Below are 17,015 nucleotides of genomic sequence, written 5' to 3' on the forward strand. Positions count from 1 at the left end.
GTCAACACAGTTCGAACCTGAGAAGTACCCCGACAACGAGACGCATCGACATTGCCTCACGCAGGTTATAAGAAGACACAGATAAGCCACTGAACGAACAGACCACAGAACAAGCGTACGAACTAATTCGGTAAGCCTTATTTACTTACATTAATTAAAGAGAAATATATTTAAGTATAGGTGTCAAGATCTTGCCCCCCTCCCACCTTAAAAAACGAAAACTTCATAATTGGCCCATTTGAATCAGTAATAAGAGTGACGTACAGTATATTCTTTATTGTTACATAAATCAGAGCATGGCTGATTAACGTTTTCATTCTTATTTGTCAGTCCACTAAAGCCCAACGGACGACGATGATGATCAATGACCAGTTGATCCTCGAGGAGGAATATGATGAGACCTACGAGCCGACGGAGGATGGTGAGGATTGGAATTCTTTCAGCACTCATCATATAGCTAAACGACTTTTTTTAACAAATAGCAGTTTTTAAACACAGAGATTCAAGTATTGTTAATTTCACGACTTATTCAATGATGATAATGAAGTCTAAAATCAAATAACAAGATCATGCATTTGTCATTACGGAAGCAACACTTTAAGTGGTAAAAAATGTTCCCATATTTATGAATACTCCCCCTAACTCGAAATCCTAGTGGTTATGCTCTCCATAAATCTTCAAATGCTGTATTACTAACGTGAAGACAATTCTCGACAGAAATCCGTGAGTATGCATTGGAGGTTTTGGGACTCCAACTGCCTAAAGATCAAAACTTGCTGTGGATTGCCAGAGAAGGGATCAACGCTCCACTTCCTGATGACTGGAAACCATGGTATGACAATAACCAACAATATTTTACAATAACACAAGTTCACAACACAGCTAGCTACTGAAACAAATCCTTGACATTGCCAACAAATGGCATATCCACTTTACCGCAGAGCCTGAACACAAGAGATTTATTGGTACTGGGAAAGACCATTGGGGTAGGGCATCTCATACAATTACAACAGTCTGATTTTAATACAATGGTCTGATTCAAATCAATTTTTGTTGCCTTGTTAACCATGACATGTTTTTAGCCATATCACCTTACACGATCCTTCATGATTAGTGCATTGGGGCAAATGTTGCTTGTCACTGATGTGTAATGATGCGTCCCAAAATTACTACTATACATACAAAGTTAGATCTTTGATCGGAGTAACAACTTTTGAAAAAAAAAGCAATACTCATTTTGAGAGGGAAATACAATATATCGGATGACATTGGTTAAGTCCCATTATTAAAAAACCACATCACCAAGTACATGTAGTAGTTGACTCTTAAATAAGTCTTAATCATAATCATTTTGATATTTTTGTTGTACAGTCAAGATGGCAATGGTGATATCTACTACTTCAACTTTTCCACTGGAGACAGTGTGTGGGATCATCCATGTGATGAATACTACCGCAAGATGGTACAGGAAGAAAGGGACAAGAAGAAAATGGGAGGAGGTAATAGTAAGACTCCTTTGCTTTGTACTGTTTTTTTTTTATTGTGAACATATTTTATGGCAAAGCATTGAAATATGATTGTGTGTCAGTGGAATTTATTTCCAATGTATCAATATTACATCCACAAATGAATTGATAAACATGTATATTGTATTTTATGTGTATTTTAGGTTCATCTGCTAAAAAGCCAGGAAAGAAAAAAAAGGAGAAGAAGGAAAAGGGAGGAGCCTCCCCAGCATTGAAGGCACAGACACAGGTATACATTATGTACTTATCAGAAGTAATATACAGTTATATGCAGCAATCCTGCAAAAACCTGAATTGAACAATTATTGTATTTTGCATCAAACATATGACGAGATATAATTTAACAGGATTTCACATTATCCTCCATATTTTTCCTAGGGACTTGGTCTGCTAAAGGGTGAGCCCACCAGCCCCCTAGGAACCCTGGGTCCACTGACAGGTTCTTTAGGCAGCACTGGTCGGTCAGGAGGCCTTGGTGGTCTGGCTCCCCTGAAAACTGAACCTCTGTCTCCCCTGGGCTCACTGGTCAGTTTGATTATTAACTTTTTTCTCACCTTTGGCTTCTGAAAATCAATGATATCTATGTGATGCATATCAAAACTGAGTTATAAATGGGAATGAATTTTGTATGGCTCAAAATGCTGAAAGTTATGCAATTAACAAAAACCATCATAAATATCAATTAAGTGGCCAAACAATAGCTTACAGGACATAACATATGGAGTTTTTTCTAACTGTACCTTTCTGTTTTCATGATAAAACACTATAGACTATAGTAATGGCCAATAGCATGATTGTTGTACAACTGGATCTTGCACCTCTATACTCCACACATCATGTTTGTAGCCCTACAGTGTTGACTTTCAAGTTCAGTACTGGACCCACAAGATTATGGCAAATTAGGAAGGAAAGGTTTTGTAGAGTCTTTTTACCAAGATATTAGAAATTTGTTGATTGATTGTGCATCCTTGTGTATCCTAGAGAGGAGGCCCTGGCAGTCTGGGGCTGGATATGTCCCGAGGCTTGGGTGGGAGCCTGAACAGGTCAGGTGGTGTTGGGGAGGGCATCAATCTCTTAACAAGCCTCAACAGGGACGATGACAGTGAGGTGAGAGCTGTGTGATAGATGTTAGTGTTAATATTGAGCGTAAAGCTCAAGTGAATCTGTTATGATACCTGTCTTGTTTGGAGAACCTGGGGGATGTTGTTTGGCTTTTTGTTATTGATACTGATTGTAAGGGTTGTAGGACAGGTGAATGTTTGACATAATACGCCTCACTGTTTGCTACAGTGGATGTGTACCGATAAGATAGCTCTGCTTCTTTCCCCGTAGAGCTCAGCAGGCCTTGCCAAGGGTAATCAGTTCAACCTTGATGACCTCGACATTGGGAATCTAGGCTATGAGGTGAGAATTTTGAGTTTTCTGACTGTGTTGTAGTCATGTTGAAAAAGATAGGCAATTTCTTCTCTGTAGACCATATATATATGGCCTCCGTCAGTCAGTACTGACCATGATATATATATATATATTCAAATTTAGATAATGGTAGGTACTTTTGCAAATCTTTATGAAGTTAAATCTATTCAAATGGTTGAAGAAAGTTATGAAAATTGTGTAAATATGTTACAAACCTGACATATACACAGTTATACACAGGCATGTTACATTGTACACAGCTATGTCACTATGTGCATGTTTGTCTAATGTGCCTAAGGAAATCTTTACTTGCTTTCCAGTCGTCAGAAGGTAGTGAGAAACTGGAGGACAGACGGATGCTTGGAGGGTCGTCTGAGGAGTCAGATGATGATGATGGGAAGGATGTGGTAAGTTGCTGTTGCTGCTATGCTCTAGGATTTGTCTGATACCGGAAGTCATTTTGGTTGCCACGTTTTTCAGCAAGACAGAAACTTTGTTGTGGTTAAAATGTTGAAAACATCAGATTCTGTTTATTTACTGCAGGATTTTGGCATCCCTAATCCACTTGACAGCATGAACAGGTCCATGAAGTCAGGATCCTCCATGTCTCCTGTGAGTGTTCAGATTACACACACAGCTTTCAGTCCCTATTCATTTGTAGGATCTAGCATGTAGGAGCAAAAAGTATCAGTCAATCAAATGTTGTTCCAGATGCTTGTTTTACTAGTATAAAATACAAGTAACACATACTAGGACAGTTTTTGATGAAATGTATTATATGGGTCTCAGTGATAACATTGATGACAATATTGTCCTTTTCTATTTCCTGTTGCCCCCCTATGAGCAGGATGCAGTATTAAGACCATCTGTTGATTTAGAGAAGCATCACGAAATTCCCAAAGCTGCAGTAACAGCTGACAGGTAGGTACAGACATCTGTCTGAATTGTATGTGACATTATTGTTTGAAATAGTGATAGCCAAAGTAAATTGAAATCAATGGAGCTCAATTATGCTTTTTATATAAAGGCTTAAAGTTTGTGCTATATCTGTTTTTTCTGAACTGTATAAACCAAACCACTTTCAATATGAATTTCATTCAAAGTTTTGTATGGTGTTCAGGTGTTGTGATGTTACTTCTAGGCTCTTTTTTGGGAATTGAATTGTTTGCAAAACCAATACTCTTCGAAAGATTTCTTTCAAATTGTAGATTACAAACTTAAGATAAACATAAATTGTGAAAGGACATACTATTCCATCTGTCAAAGATGATTGAAAAGTCTATTCATGCCCCACTTTGACGAGACTGTGCCTTGGTTTGCAGGATAAGAAAAGTACCTGCATTACAAATAAGGGATGATGATGATGATGATGAAGTTGAAAAGGCTAGGACGGATCTTCTGGAACAAAAAGAAAAAGAACTGGAAAAGCTACGAGAGAAAGTGAAAGAAGAGGAAGAAAAGGAGAGGGTTAAGCTGAATCAGGAGAAAGAAATGAACCTCAGGTATGTGTGTAGTCTGTCATCGGATTGTATTTTGCTTTTAGGTGATGTTTGCTGTGAATATCCACTGAAACAAATGTGCAGTGTTTACACAAAATGATAAGCTTGATAGTAGCAACAAAAAGCATCCTTACCCTACTATGTACAATGTTCTAGGTCTTTAAGGCTAAAGATAAAAGAAGAAACAACCAATGAGGAGGCTGTTTTGAAGGAAGGCCAGCAGGATGCCCTGCAGAAGCTTCGCAGTCAGCTGGCACGTGAAAAGGAAGAGGAAGAAAGCAAGATCAGGTACCTGTGGTCTTTCAGTTTGTGCCATCATATCACCCAACTTATGAATGATATCAATAATCATAATGGACAATTGTACTCAACTATCACCCATTGGGAAAAAAGATAACTCTGTTGTTGGAACTTGGGTGAGTTTCACATTTTCCTGAAAATAAAGACTCAAGTTAAGTACATGTATATGTGTTGTTTTAGTGGGACCAAAGACCTTGGTGAGACCTGAATTTTTTTGTGATTCATTGACTTGTAAAATTGAAGATAACATCCATTTTCTATCTTCCACATTCAAGGAAAGAGTCAAAGACTGCCCTGGATAAGTTACGTAATGAAATGTCAAAATTGGAGACCGAGGAGGAGACTAAGAAGCAGGAGGCTGTGAAGAAGGCTGAGGAAGAAGAGGAGAAAGCTGCTGAGCAGGAGAGGTCCAGGTTAAAGCAGGAACATGACAAAGAACTACAGCAGTACAAAATACAGCTGGAAGAAGAGCTGGACCAGGTGGGAGGACTTCATTGTTTGTGGATGAGCGAGCGAGCGAGCGAGTGAGTGAGTGAGTGAGTGAGTGAGTGAGTGAGTGAGTGAGTGAGTGAAATGGGGAGAGGGAAGGGAGAGGTATTGCATGGAGGGAGGAAGAACAATTGAGTAAACAAGCATGTCTGAATAGAACTATGCATATCGGTTGTATCACTTCAGTAATTTGGATTCCTTCTCTTCAGATGTTAGATGAAATCAAGGCTGAACATGAAGAAACAGCTGCCCAGAGGAGGAGAGAGCTGGAGGAGGAGCATGACCAGGCCATGGAGGAGCTAGCCCAGCAGGAGAGAGAGCTGCAGCAGGAGAGAACTCAGAGGGAGGAGCAGGTACAGAAGGCAGCAGGGACCAGACAGCAGGCTGTGGAAGACTATGAACATGAGGTAAGTCAGTGTTGCCTGTAATACTACAGACATTTATGTAGCTCAGAAGTAAAACACATTGATATGATTTTGCTGTAATGAAATACAAGCTGTTGACTTTTATAAAAGAAAAGTAATTTTGACAGTATCTTGTTTATTTTGCTGTTTGTTCAGTTGGGTGATGTTCTAGGAGAGAGGAAAGCAGAAATTGAACAGAAGCATCAGAAGGAAATGGACAGGCTGAAGGAGAAACATCAGGAGAAGATGGCCAATCTACAACAGGAACATAAAGAGAAAGTAGGTGGTAGAAAGAGGAAGTAGTTGGTGATAACAAGAAAAAAGTGGATTTAAGGCACAGTGTACTGCCCCACACGTAGGGTCATGGGTTTTAATGTACATTCATCAACAGATACAAATTTCACAACAGGGTCCAATTCTATAAAACTCATATAAGACAGCTAAACCTGATGTGACTGTCATGTAACTAAAAGTTGATGAAACTTAGATTGTAATGGTCTGCTTAAGAGAGCAGTTTGTCCACCTTTAAACATTATACATGTACTTTGGAGTGGCATGTGTTGACATTTCACTGCTATATTTGTCCATGTAGGAACAAAAAGAAAAGTCTAGCCTTGAGAAAAAGCTGGAAGCAGATCTTCAGAAACTTGCCAAAGAAAATGAGAAGAAGCTAGCAGAACTTGAGCGTGGCAAGAAGACCAAGATGAAACAGATGGAGAACTGGCAAGAAGAGGTCAAGCAGATGGAAGAGAAGCTGGACAGGAGAAAGAAGGAACTTCAGCAGACCAATAAAGATCTGGATAAGGAGGTCAGCGAACTATTCATACACTGCCAGGTGGGCTTCCTGGCTAAGCAATACTGTGTAATTGTAGGAAAAATTGTAAAGGAAAAATTGAATGTCCTAAAAACCTGGCCCTCTCATACATTTGTATATCCTTCTTTTCATCCACAATGTAGTGTTGAAACTTTTGAAAATTAAGTTGTGAGACAGTTCACTTATTGCTTTCTCTACAGGAGGAAGAGTTACAGACAATGAGACGTGAACTGAATCAGAAAAGGAAGTCTCTTGGACAGGATGTTGGCAATAATGAGTCGACTGAGCTGGCCTCACAGGAGAGAGAAGACATACAGAGATTACTCAGGTAAGGTGGAATAAGCCCTTAGATGTTTACTAATAGTAATAATGTACATAGGGCAATGTGGAGTGAAATCTGTACTTCTTGTTTGGTCCCGGCTGATACAGGCCGATAGAAGATGATGATGAAAAATGTACAAAAATTTAAGGGCAACAGAAGATTACGACTAGCCAATTTGGTGATTGTGAAATGGAACAGTTATTCTATACTGGTTTGTTAGTTTGCAGTGCAGTGGACATTGACAGCTTATTCTTGTAGATATCTTTAATTTGATTTAGTTTAAAAGAAATTTACAAGAATATGGGTCCACAGATTGATTAACAAAACACCATGGATTTCCCTACAGGAAGGAGCAGAAAGAACTGGAGAAGACTGAGGAGGCCAGAAAAGAGCTGGAGAGGGAGATCCAGAGACTGAAGCAGACCAGGGATCACCTCGAAGGACAGCTCAAGTTGGTTTCTTTCCTTATCACTGTTAATCTTTTCAACAAAAATACCCTTTGGCACTTATCAAGCCTGGCTCAATATTTGTCACATTACAGAATGGTTTGACCAGATAAAGGCCGGTGCAAAGATGTTGTTTACAATCTGGGTGTTTTTCTTTTTGACAGGGACTTGAAAAAGAAGATAAAGGAGAGTAGTTCTGAACACCAGAGATTACTTGCCAGTATTGGTGAGATGAAGGATGGAGACTCATCAGGGGAGCCCAGAACAAACGGTGTCCATCCTGAACCAACAGAGGAGTCTGCTGCCGACCCACCTGCACCGCGACATGACAGAGCATCTTTGAGGAGTCTGCTGGATGGCTGGTCCTCTGATGACCAAAGGGGAGACAAAGAGGATGACAGGGCATACAGAAGGGCAAGAAGAAGGAGACAAGAGAGTGAACGTAGTAGAGCTGACAGTGACATTGATGGCGAGTCCTTCACTGCATACAGAAACCCCAGACAGGACTGGATCAGGGACTTACATGACTCTGCCATGCTGGACAACTTTGGCGACAACAGTAGCATGCGCCAGTGGGACAGAAACTTACGAGCACTGAACAGGGAAGCAGACTCCATCCAGGATGCAAAGGAATTCCTGCAGAAGCAGAAGTCTTCACTCCAAAAGCAGCAGGCAGGGCTGAAGGTGGCCAAGCAGGAGTGGCGCAGGGACATGGTCAACCAGATAGGAGCAGCATCACCAGCAACATCCATGTTACTACAGGTTAGATACATGTACACGTGCTGTCATCTCTGTTTGTCATATCTCTTTTGTGTTGTATACATGCTATAGCACAGTTGTTGTAGTACATTTATGTACTCATGACATCTCTACCAAACAGCCTTACATACTAGATATTATATTAAATTCTGTATGTTGTTAAGGGAAAAGTGTTACTGTGTGAATTGTAGGGTTTGGCAACATTGCCCAAGTGTGAACAGAAAATGATGACAAGTGGAATTCCCTTTCCAGGATGTGAAGGAAAACCTGGAACATGAAGCCAAGGATCTGGACCAGGCCTTTATGAGCATGGGGGCCTGCCAGCGGCTACTGCTGGAGAAGGAGCGTAAGCTAAAGGAACTGAAGGACACCATCAAGATGGACCACATGGTCAGATTCACTCTCAATATTACCTCTCTTGATTAGCATGTGACATGATCTTTATAGCATGGTATGACTTGTTTTTTGATTTTGAGCAGCTGCATATGTTGGGATTGTGTGAATCATCAGTAATGTTGTTGTTTTGTCCTCAGTTGGCAGACAACGATTTCACAGTTGGAGGTCTGAGACACTCATTTGTGCAGAGTGACTCAGAAGACAGTTCCACCAGCAGTCATGAACTTCACAATGGCTTCGGCATGAAGCAAAGTAAGCTATGCTGAATGAGTCGGATTCTCTGTTAAGCTCTGTAATTGTAATAGCAAAGCACTACTTCACTGTTTGTAGTATTACTAAGATAGTAAGGTAAGAACACTCTGTACTCTAACATCTACTTGGTTCATCTTTTGTTTTTATTGGAATCATGAAAGAAAAGATAGAGGAAAACAAGAACAGTAACTGAAACATTAAAATACTTAGGATAATACTTTGTAGGGCAACTGTCTTGAAGTGTCAAATAGGATCTTCCAAAGCAATTTTTCTATTTTCTCAGGGTTGTGTGAACTGGGACTGCCTGTGTTTATATTTTACTTATCCTGTCTTGTTTCAGCTCCTCTGGATCACCTTAAGAACCAGGATGTCTTCAACTCCCCAGTAACTCCACAAGTGACAAACCCGGCCATGATTGGCAATGTCCAGTCCTTGGCTGAGTCTGTGCAGAGACTCAACAGAGAGCTTGCCAGTGTACTCAAGGTCATCATGTCAAAAACCCCTCAAGGTGCCAAAGAACGCCACCCTCCTGCAGCAGAGAGCCTCGTGTCCAGAGACTTACCAGACATGGTCACCTCTGTGGAAGGACCAGGACATGGTACTGGTCAGTACGGTGGGATGGACTTTAGACCACAGAGACTAAGCCCCTACCTTCCGCGTGTTACTGATGGCGTTGAGCATGACTTGGAGACAAAGTGGAAGACATACTTTGGAGACTCCTTTCACCCTGCCTCCACAGCACAGGGTAGATGGGGGTATGTTCCTGCTGTGGACCAACTCAGAAGCTTCCACAAAAGTTCCTCTAGCAGGTCAGGAGACACTTCCAACAGGAGCACAGAGGATGTCCTCAAGTCTCACAGGCTTTGGCTGGACAACTTCAGGAAGGAGACAGACTTAAAATCAAAACCATTTCTGCCATTTACAGGCTCCAAGGCTTAAACCGGAGTGATTGGACACCGATGTGCAGAATACTTCGAAAGCTTCAGTGTTTCAAGACTACGTAATCAGAAAACAGCACAGATATAATCCAGACCTTTTCATTCAGTTTGCAGTGAAACTGGCACATTTGTTGTGTACATATCACTTTGCAGCTGATCTGAAGATATCTGTGTGCTTGGAGACACACATTGTTAACATGGCAGTAAACCACATCCTTTCATCTGTGATTTAGTGTTAATTATGAAAGGTAAAAACTATGATTCGTGTAAATATTCTCATAGTTTGACACTTGATCATTAATCTCTACTTCTGACCAATATGTGTTTCCAGTGGTTGCTGAAGGTAAATTTAATATTTCAGACTTTCAGTGCTGTGATAAAGTGAGACTGTGCCTGATATGTACCTGGGACAATACATTCGCAGTGTTTCATATCACCTCTTCCATTGAATATGGTAGAAGATAAAAGCAATATAAGCAGGTATGCCTGGTGTCAAAAATTTTATCACTTCAAATGTAACATGTATGTACAGAGAGCAATAATCAGTCGTATTTAAAGTATCCGGAACAGGACGTCATGGCAGACATAACTGATTTATGAATAGATACTGTAAAAATGGTGGAAGAGAAACAAGACTATCATTCAACGACAGTGAAGTAGTTTGACTCAATTCGCTGTTGTGTTTTCAAGTTCTGTGGTTGTAGTTGCCCATGAGCAGATAAGAGAACAGATTTTTTTTAGTTTGGTTTTATTGGAGTTTTCTTGTCGTTATTGTGGAATTCGACACTAAAACATTATATGTCAACTTGGTACCTAGAATGGTTTCTGAAGAGCTTGTGTTAAATACTATACAAAGAGAACAGATACTTTTGGTAACTATACACCAGGGGTAGATACACCAACAGTGTTATGTGACAGAAACTTGAGGCCATAAAATGTACAAAGACATGTTTATCCATTCTTTGCTGTATTGTGAACTTTTAACTGTAAAAGCTGTGGTAGATTTTAAGGGTAGCCAGGTAGTGCCTCAATAACACATTCATAGTTATTTCACACAGATGTCAGGAGTAGAATCTGTAATTGAGGTTTACCATGACAATCTGCTATATCTGTCCTATCAACACAATGACAATGGTGACTACTACGGATCACAGTGAAAAAGTTAATGTCGGTTTGGCATTGTCTCCTTTTGGACTCCCACGGCTGTAGTGGTGCTTAAGCTTAGATACAGGGTAACCTGCTGCCTTACATATGATGTGGCTTGCAAAGTTGCCTTATGAAAGTATTTTTGTCTGCTGTTGCAATGTATCAAAAGACTACAGAATTGAGCTGATATATGGAGTGAGCAGGAAATACATGTGATACTCAGTGGACGTATAGAATTGTCAAACAATGTTACTGTGACAGTGCATTTTATGTAAACTAAGTATATTGTATATTTTAGTGATGTCAGAAGTACCTTGTCAAGTAAAGATATGGGTGCACTGCTCTCATAGTATGCTAGACAGCACACAACCTATGGAAGTCTTCTAAAGAAATTATCTTGCATAATTTGCCTGCTCAATGTGTTGCGGTGGAAGTGGTTCACACCTGTTTGTGGGCAATCACAAAGTTTAAGGTTTTCAGTATTATTCTAGCACTGGTATGGATTGATATGTATGTATATATGTGACTCAAACATACTAGCTATACAGAATGTCTTTGTCTGTCACCTATGGTTTAATTTGATGCTAGCCCCCTGAGCCAGGGATCATGACTGTGTGAATACAATTGTGCATGGTGGGACCAATGCAGTGAAAGTGCCTCGTGGTGTAAAAGGTCAGCTTGAACATTATTATTTGTCTGTTTTAAAATTTCTCTGTGTACCCAAGTTTTAACATGTAAAATCCTGTATCTGAGATTAAAGCCACTTATAATTTTTGTTGTGTGCGAAGTTAACTGGCTAGACTGGAATTTGGTTTTCAACCAAAGAGATTAAACAACGTAAGCCATGTGTCCATTTTCCATGGTTGAAATAAAATTCAAACCACAGTGGACATTTTCCTTTGCAGTTCATTGTTAGTCATACTATGTAATTGTTTTTGTAACACCACATCCTAAGATGATATGAACAAATTGTCCTTTGGACAACAAGCCTTGTACAACTAGAAGATCCAGGTGAAATGCTGTGCTAATAGTTGTGTTGCTTGTGAAAGCTATTTTGATATGCTGAAATCATTGACTCAGAACTCTGACAAAAATCCCAACCAATTTATAGTATCCTTTGATAGGGATAAGTTCTTATCACGATCAAGTACATATATAATTATTCTTGTGTCATTTCCACAGTAACATACATAAAAGTACTACGACAAAGAGTTACAACAAATTGAAATTTCTCTGCTTTAATCACAGAAAGAAAATTGAAAAGAAAATGTAGCAAAAAGATTACAAAACAGTTAAACCTCAAATTATAATGTCATATACCATTTCTGTTTTAGATAGTACAAACCATACTTCTTCGTAAGGGTCACTGGAAATTGTAACACAATCAGAGACATGCGCCCTCATTTATAATACTGCATATGTTTGCATATATTACATTTTAACATTTTCATACATTTTGTCTTGTTGGTTTCTCTGTAGCATAGCATACAGTTAATTGGTTAATTAGACAAAGTCTATTACAATGGACAGGCTCTGGAGACAAGGAGGAAGGAAACCTAGTATATGTACTAGTATGCAAAATTACTGACAGGATGTCATCAGTTTTAGTACAAAAATTCACAGCTCCGTCTAACTAAGCAACATAATTGTCTTTCATGATTCATACAGTTGCTGTTAAGCATATTATTGACATGATTTATGTTAGCATTCTCATTTGCTATGATTATGTAGAGGAAGTACCGAAGGAGGTACCTGTGTCCCCACAACAAATATTTCAACATTTCCACCATTTTTACTTGGAATAATGGGAGCAGTATTAGAGTATATTTTCTATTATTGCTGAGTCAGTATGGTAAACTGACGTTTCTTAAAGATGACAGACAGAAGTAATGATCTTATACATCGTAGAAGATCTTGGCCAGCTGGTATCTGATGAAGAAAGCTGCCATACTGCCAAGTACCTGGAAACAATATGGAACAAAAACAGTCACAATCTGTTGCATTTATGTATGTAACAACTGCAGCCTCAGAAGGTCACAGTATAGTCAAGTTCCACATGGAGCAGTCTCATGACTCACATTCATATCAAACAAGAACAGTTACAGAATGTTGCATTTATGTATGTAACAGCCTAAGAAGGTCACAGTATAGTCAAGTTCAACGTGGAGCAGTCTCATGACTCGCGTTCAACTTCTAAGAAGGTGCTAGCTGAGCACTTTTCATCAAAAAGTGACAATCTAAAAGATGTGAAAGAATATAGGTTAGTGTTTTACGACTGAAAGCTGCAGATATTTGCCCACCTGGATAGTGAGGAGGTAGATGGTTAGTGTCCTCTCATGAGTCGGCCCAAGGACCTTCAGCACGAAGTTGATGAGGGTTAAGTTGTTGCATTCTGTGTACTGCTTGTCCTCTCCAACCCCTGATCTGACATCTGCTATGTGGAAGATGCTGCACACCTGAAGGATCAGTGCACCGATGCTGTTCAGCTCAGAGGTTTTAAATCTGGAGTAGCTCATTCCAAGCTTCCCTGTCTTGGCATCAAATCTGGGTAAGGGGGATAGAAACATGTTGATATGTTGAATATGAGAAATACATGTAACATTACATGTATAACTGTTTGGGGGAGAATAAATGTAGGGGAAAAATTCCATGCATGAGATATTACTACTAAATACATGTTTCCTTTTGTTTTGTCTTGTTGGTAGCTTGTTGCCACAGAATACCATATTGTCATGCCCATTTATGATTAAAAGAAATAATCTAAAACACGCCTTTCTCAATGTCTTTTGTCTTTCCCTAAAGCTGTTTGTTTGTGATAAAAAAAAGACGAAACATGCAAATTTGAGGTACTGGTATTTCAGATTAAAAGCTTTTGTACCGTGGGAGCCTGTGCCGAGGACAGGGGACCAGTCTGAAGAGCTGCGGACACGAGTAGAGGAAGTTGAGGATCTGAGGGATGAAGAAGAGAAGCATGGTCTTGCTGAAGTGAGACAAGATGCCCACCACAGCAAATGTCATCCCCGCAAAGTAGCAAAAAGTGTCTCCAACAAACACCTGGGATGGATACCTGTCAAGGATAAAGATGCAATATCATGACAATTGTTACACTTGAAGTTCTCTTGGTGGAATGAAGTTCTGAAAACAGTGATAAATTGAGCTCATCAAAATCCCTTTTCTTTATAGTTACATCAGTGCATGCAGATTTTGTGTGTTTTCAGTCATCTTCATACCTCTTTACTGATTTTTGCCATTCCTGACAGTTAAGTTATGGGCTATGGTTTTTAAAACCATAAGGATGAGGTACATACCAGTTGTAGTATAAAAGTGCAAAGGAGACAGCACAAAAAGGAATCATGAAGTACAGGGAAAAGATGTGGTCTTCACTGAAGTCACCTGTATAAAAAAAATACAAAAGAGTTAACAGGGTATTTGTGAGCAAAAGACTTGGTCTCAATTGAATGTTAAGTAATTGCTACAAGACATGCATTGCATATAAATTGTATGATTATTTCCTTTCTTCCAGCTGACTTCTGCTGAAAGTCTATAGAATTTAAAGATGGATGTACAGTTAGGAGAATAATGTACCTGAGAGTTCCAGTAGATTGAAAATGGTGATTGACAGCCCAATGATCAATGACTGGCCAGTCTCCACACCGTTGATACCAGCCAGGATATTTATGGCATTGGTGCAGAACACAGCCAACATGCCCATGTAGACATAGTACAGCAGGCCTGCCAGGGGAGTATAACAACCCTGTTATACCTTACTTTGATGTGTAAGATATTACATTAATGTTCATAGCATTTCATACTGTATATACACTCACACACATTGCACAACAGCTACACATATTTATTATTCATTTAAATATATGTGACAAGTAGAGACTGGAAAGTGTCTTACCCAGATCTATCGACAATCCTAAGATGGGCCTGAATGGCTTTGGAACGATGATGGTTGTCAGGTCAAATGTAGTGAAGTAGACCATGAGGAGGGGCAGGGAGGCAATGGTAGGCAGCCACAGCTTGTGTCGCCACTTCAGGGCCAGAGCATCATCCACAAACCCCAGGAAGATCATACAGGAGATGGACAGGAGTGCACCCAGGAACTCTACAAACTGGGGGACACAATACTTCAGCTAAACCAAGGAGGTTTTATATAGATATAAAACCTCCTTGGCTAAACTGATATTGGGTCTATAGTCTACTCATACATCAATAATGGATTTAAACAGACAGATCAACCTGCGAGCACAGACTGACTTATTAGCATTTCACTATTACCATTCAAGGATAAGATCATACATACATCTGCATGTGGGAATTCATGGCTCGTTTGTGGCTTGACTGACACCCAGTACTCCAGGAACGGGAAGGGGATGAACAGGAACATGATGATCAGGAACATGGCACCACTTATCATCCCTGCTGACTCTGGGCTGGAAAATAGAATACCAAAATCAAGTAACATTATATAAAGTTGACCAAGAGAGTATAATAGCACCAGGTATATACTAGTATGGGGTACCGTACCAAAAACAAAGAAATACACATTTTGAGTTTCATCCAAACAAGTAGTGTTCACTTGAGTTATCCAGAACAGTTAACTTGTACAAGTTAGCTTGTACAAGTTAGCTTGTACAAGTTGTAGAAGGCACAATATTAGTTGAATGATTGTTAGCATGTACTTACATCTCCTTTTGAACAACCTTGTTGAGATCTCTCCCCTTGAAGCCAGCCTTCATGAAGACTTCTCCAAACCCGGGGATGACTTTGAGCGTGACCAGCATGCCCAGGGCGGACAGGCAGGTGTTGATGACCAGAGGGTAGTGCATTGTCTCTATGTGGTCTCTGGAGTACAAACATTCATACTCTGTTGTAAGGACACAAAAAATAATGCAGATGATTCTAGTACTGCACAAGCCAAGGGTATCACTAACTTAGCAAGGATCTAGGAATGGTGTGATTTATTGAATTTTAAAGGTATTAGGTATATAACTCTTGATATGATATGATAACATTCTCCAAGCAGAGGATTCAGTCAAGGGGGGGAGGGGGGCTGTGATTTCATTGCCTGCCTCCCAGCGATAAAATAGTGACCATTCAATTCTGCTTGGTATGGAGAATAAAATGATAAGCTCCTTCACACTTCCGAGTATGCATGCGCGGCAACAGGAGTTGTAAGTGATATGTCAAAGGTGGAGGCCCCTGACTTGTGAACGGTTCTCGGCTCGACGTGTTTTGCTGTCTCCGGGACCTTCACCTTTGACATACATTACCCACAATTCCTGTTGCTGCACATGCATACTCGGAAGTGTGAACAAGCCTATACTAAAACACATTTGGTTTGCCCGGGGAGGTTTTAACCTCCTTCATTTGCCTGATTTTTCTTCGTCAAATATGGTAGGTTGAAGGCTCTGTGGATGGTGAAATATTGTAAAAATGATACATCAACTTACTTTCTGGTTCTCTCACAGTGTCAATAGGTCTATCATATGGCACACATAAGTTCTGACTCTTTCTGGGCAGTGTGCAGAACAGTACCAGATTTTTATTTATTTATCACTATTAGTCTACAAACAACTGACAGGCATGGTACCCAGCTTCAAAAGTACCATACCTAAAATAAAAGTCAAGCATCACATAGGGCCAATTTGTTGGCCTGAACCTGAACAACAAGAAAGTGAATTTGTATCTAGGTAATGCATTAAGGTCAACGTGCAACATTTATACGACGCCAGAGGTCATAAACTTAAGTTTCAGACTAACGTTATATCAGAGTCTGGGTTCTTTTTCGCCTTTTGGAAACGTCTGTTAACGCATGATTTTGAGAGATAGATGTATTTGATAAGCTGATGCAGGTATCTACTTCGGTCGGAAAGTGATTGCACATGCAGAGTCGTGATTATACTAAGTAAATGTGAGCTTACCAGGCGCAGACTGACATGAAATTATGATGAAGTTGAGACCACCTCGATCGATCACACACACGCGCGCTCCTACACTGCTGCCAGCTAGTTTCGGTCGAGTCGGTTGATCCTGGCTCTACTGACACAGTCTCGTTTTAATTACGTGTCTTTAAATCCTCCTGAATGATGAAACTTTGATGCAAAGTTTCGTGCACTGGCTAAGGTAACGCTGCACTGCGATTTCCTGACCAGCTGATGGACCAACCTTTGACCCAGGAAACCGTAAAAATATTCTTCCGCATTAGTTAACAGGCTGTTGACCCCTGACACAATTTAGTACGCCACAAGTATATCAATTTAATACAAGAATAGTGATGATGACTAAAAATTCTTATAATA

General features: G+C 39.9%; 2 protein-coding genes across 4 annotated transcripts; one reads left to right on the forward strand and one right to left on the reverse strand.

Annotated features, from left to right (window-relative positions):
• Positions 1–15: 15 nt before the first annotated feature.
• LOC136433327 (centrosomal protein of 164 kDa-like) lies at positions 16–11,595 on the forward strand. 2 transcript variants are annotated; one of them, XM_066425412.1, is made up of 23 exons: positions 16–130; positions 331–421; positions 718–832; positions 1,372–1,499; positions 1,670–1,755; positions 1,905–2,051; positions 2,508–2,633; positions 2,859–2,930; positions 3,263–3,349; positions 3,486–3,554; positions 3,790–3,863; positions 4,265–4,444; positions 4,598–4,729; positions 5,017–5,221; positions 5,440–5,637; positions 5,791–5,913; positions 6,227–6,442; positions 6,649–6,776; positions 7,117–7,221; positions 7,381–7,978; positions 8,228–8,365; positions 8,509–8,623; positions 8,964–11,595. In XM_066425412.1, the coding sequence occupies exons 2-23, from the start codon at positions 355–357 to the stop codon at positions 9,560–9,562; spliced, it is 3,708 nt and encodes a 1,235-aa protein (XP_066281509.1). In that variant the 5' UTR covers positions 16–130; positions 331–354; the 3' UTR covers positions 9,563–11,595. The 2 variants fall into 2 exon arrangements, with proteins under 2 accessions (XP_066281509.1, XP_066281510.1); XM_066425413.1 differs by lacking the exon at positions 3,486–3,554.
• A 334-nt stretch (positions 11,596–11,929) lies between these two features.
• LOC136433330 (UDP-N-acetylglucosamine--dolichyl-phosphate N-acetylglucosaminephosphotransferase-like) lies at positions 11,930–16,899 on the reverse strand. 2 transcript variants are annotated; one of them, XM_066425418.1, is made up of 9 exons: positions 16,638–16,899; positions 15,400–15,580; positions 15,017–15,146; positions 14,612–14,825; positions 14,293–14,439; positions 14,016–14,100; positions 13,586–13,774; positions 13,008–13,251; positions 11,930–12,668 (listed from the first exon to the last, which is right to left on the reverse strand). In XM_066425418.1, exons 2-9 carry the CDS (start codon positions 15,540–15,542, stop codon positions 12,603–12,605), a joined length of 1,218 nt encoding a protein of 405 aa, XP_066281515.1. In that variant the 5' UTR covers positions 15,543–15,580; positions 16,638–16,899; the 3' UTR covers positions 11,930–12,602. The 2 variants fall into 2 exon arrangements, with proteins under 2 accessions (XP_066281515.1, XP_066281514.1); XM_066425417.1 differs by having other exon boundaries at positions 15,400–15,558; positions 16,638–16,898.
• Positions 16,900–17,015: the final 116 nt, after the last annotated feature.

This window comes from Branchiostoma lanceolatum, chromosome 4 (assembly GCF_035083965.1).
Source record: "Branchiostoma lanceolatum isolate klBraLanc5 chromosome 4, klBraLanc5.hap2, whole genome shotgun sequence".
In the NCBI taxonomy this organism is placed as follows: Eukaryota; Metazoa; Chordata; class Leptocardii; order Amphioxiformes; family Branchiostomatidae; genus Branchiostoma; species Branchiostoma lanceolatum.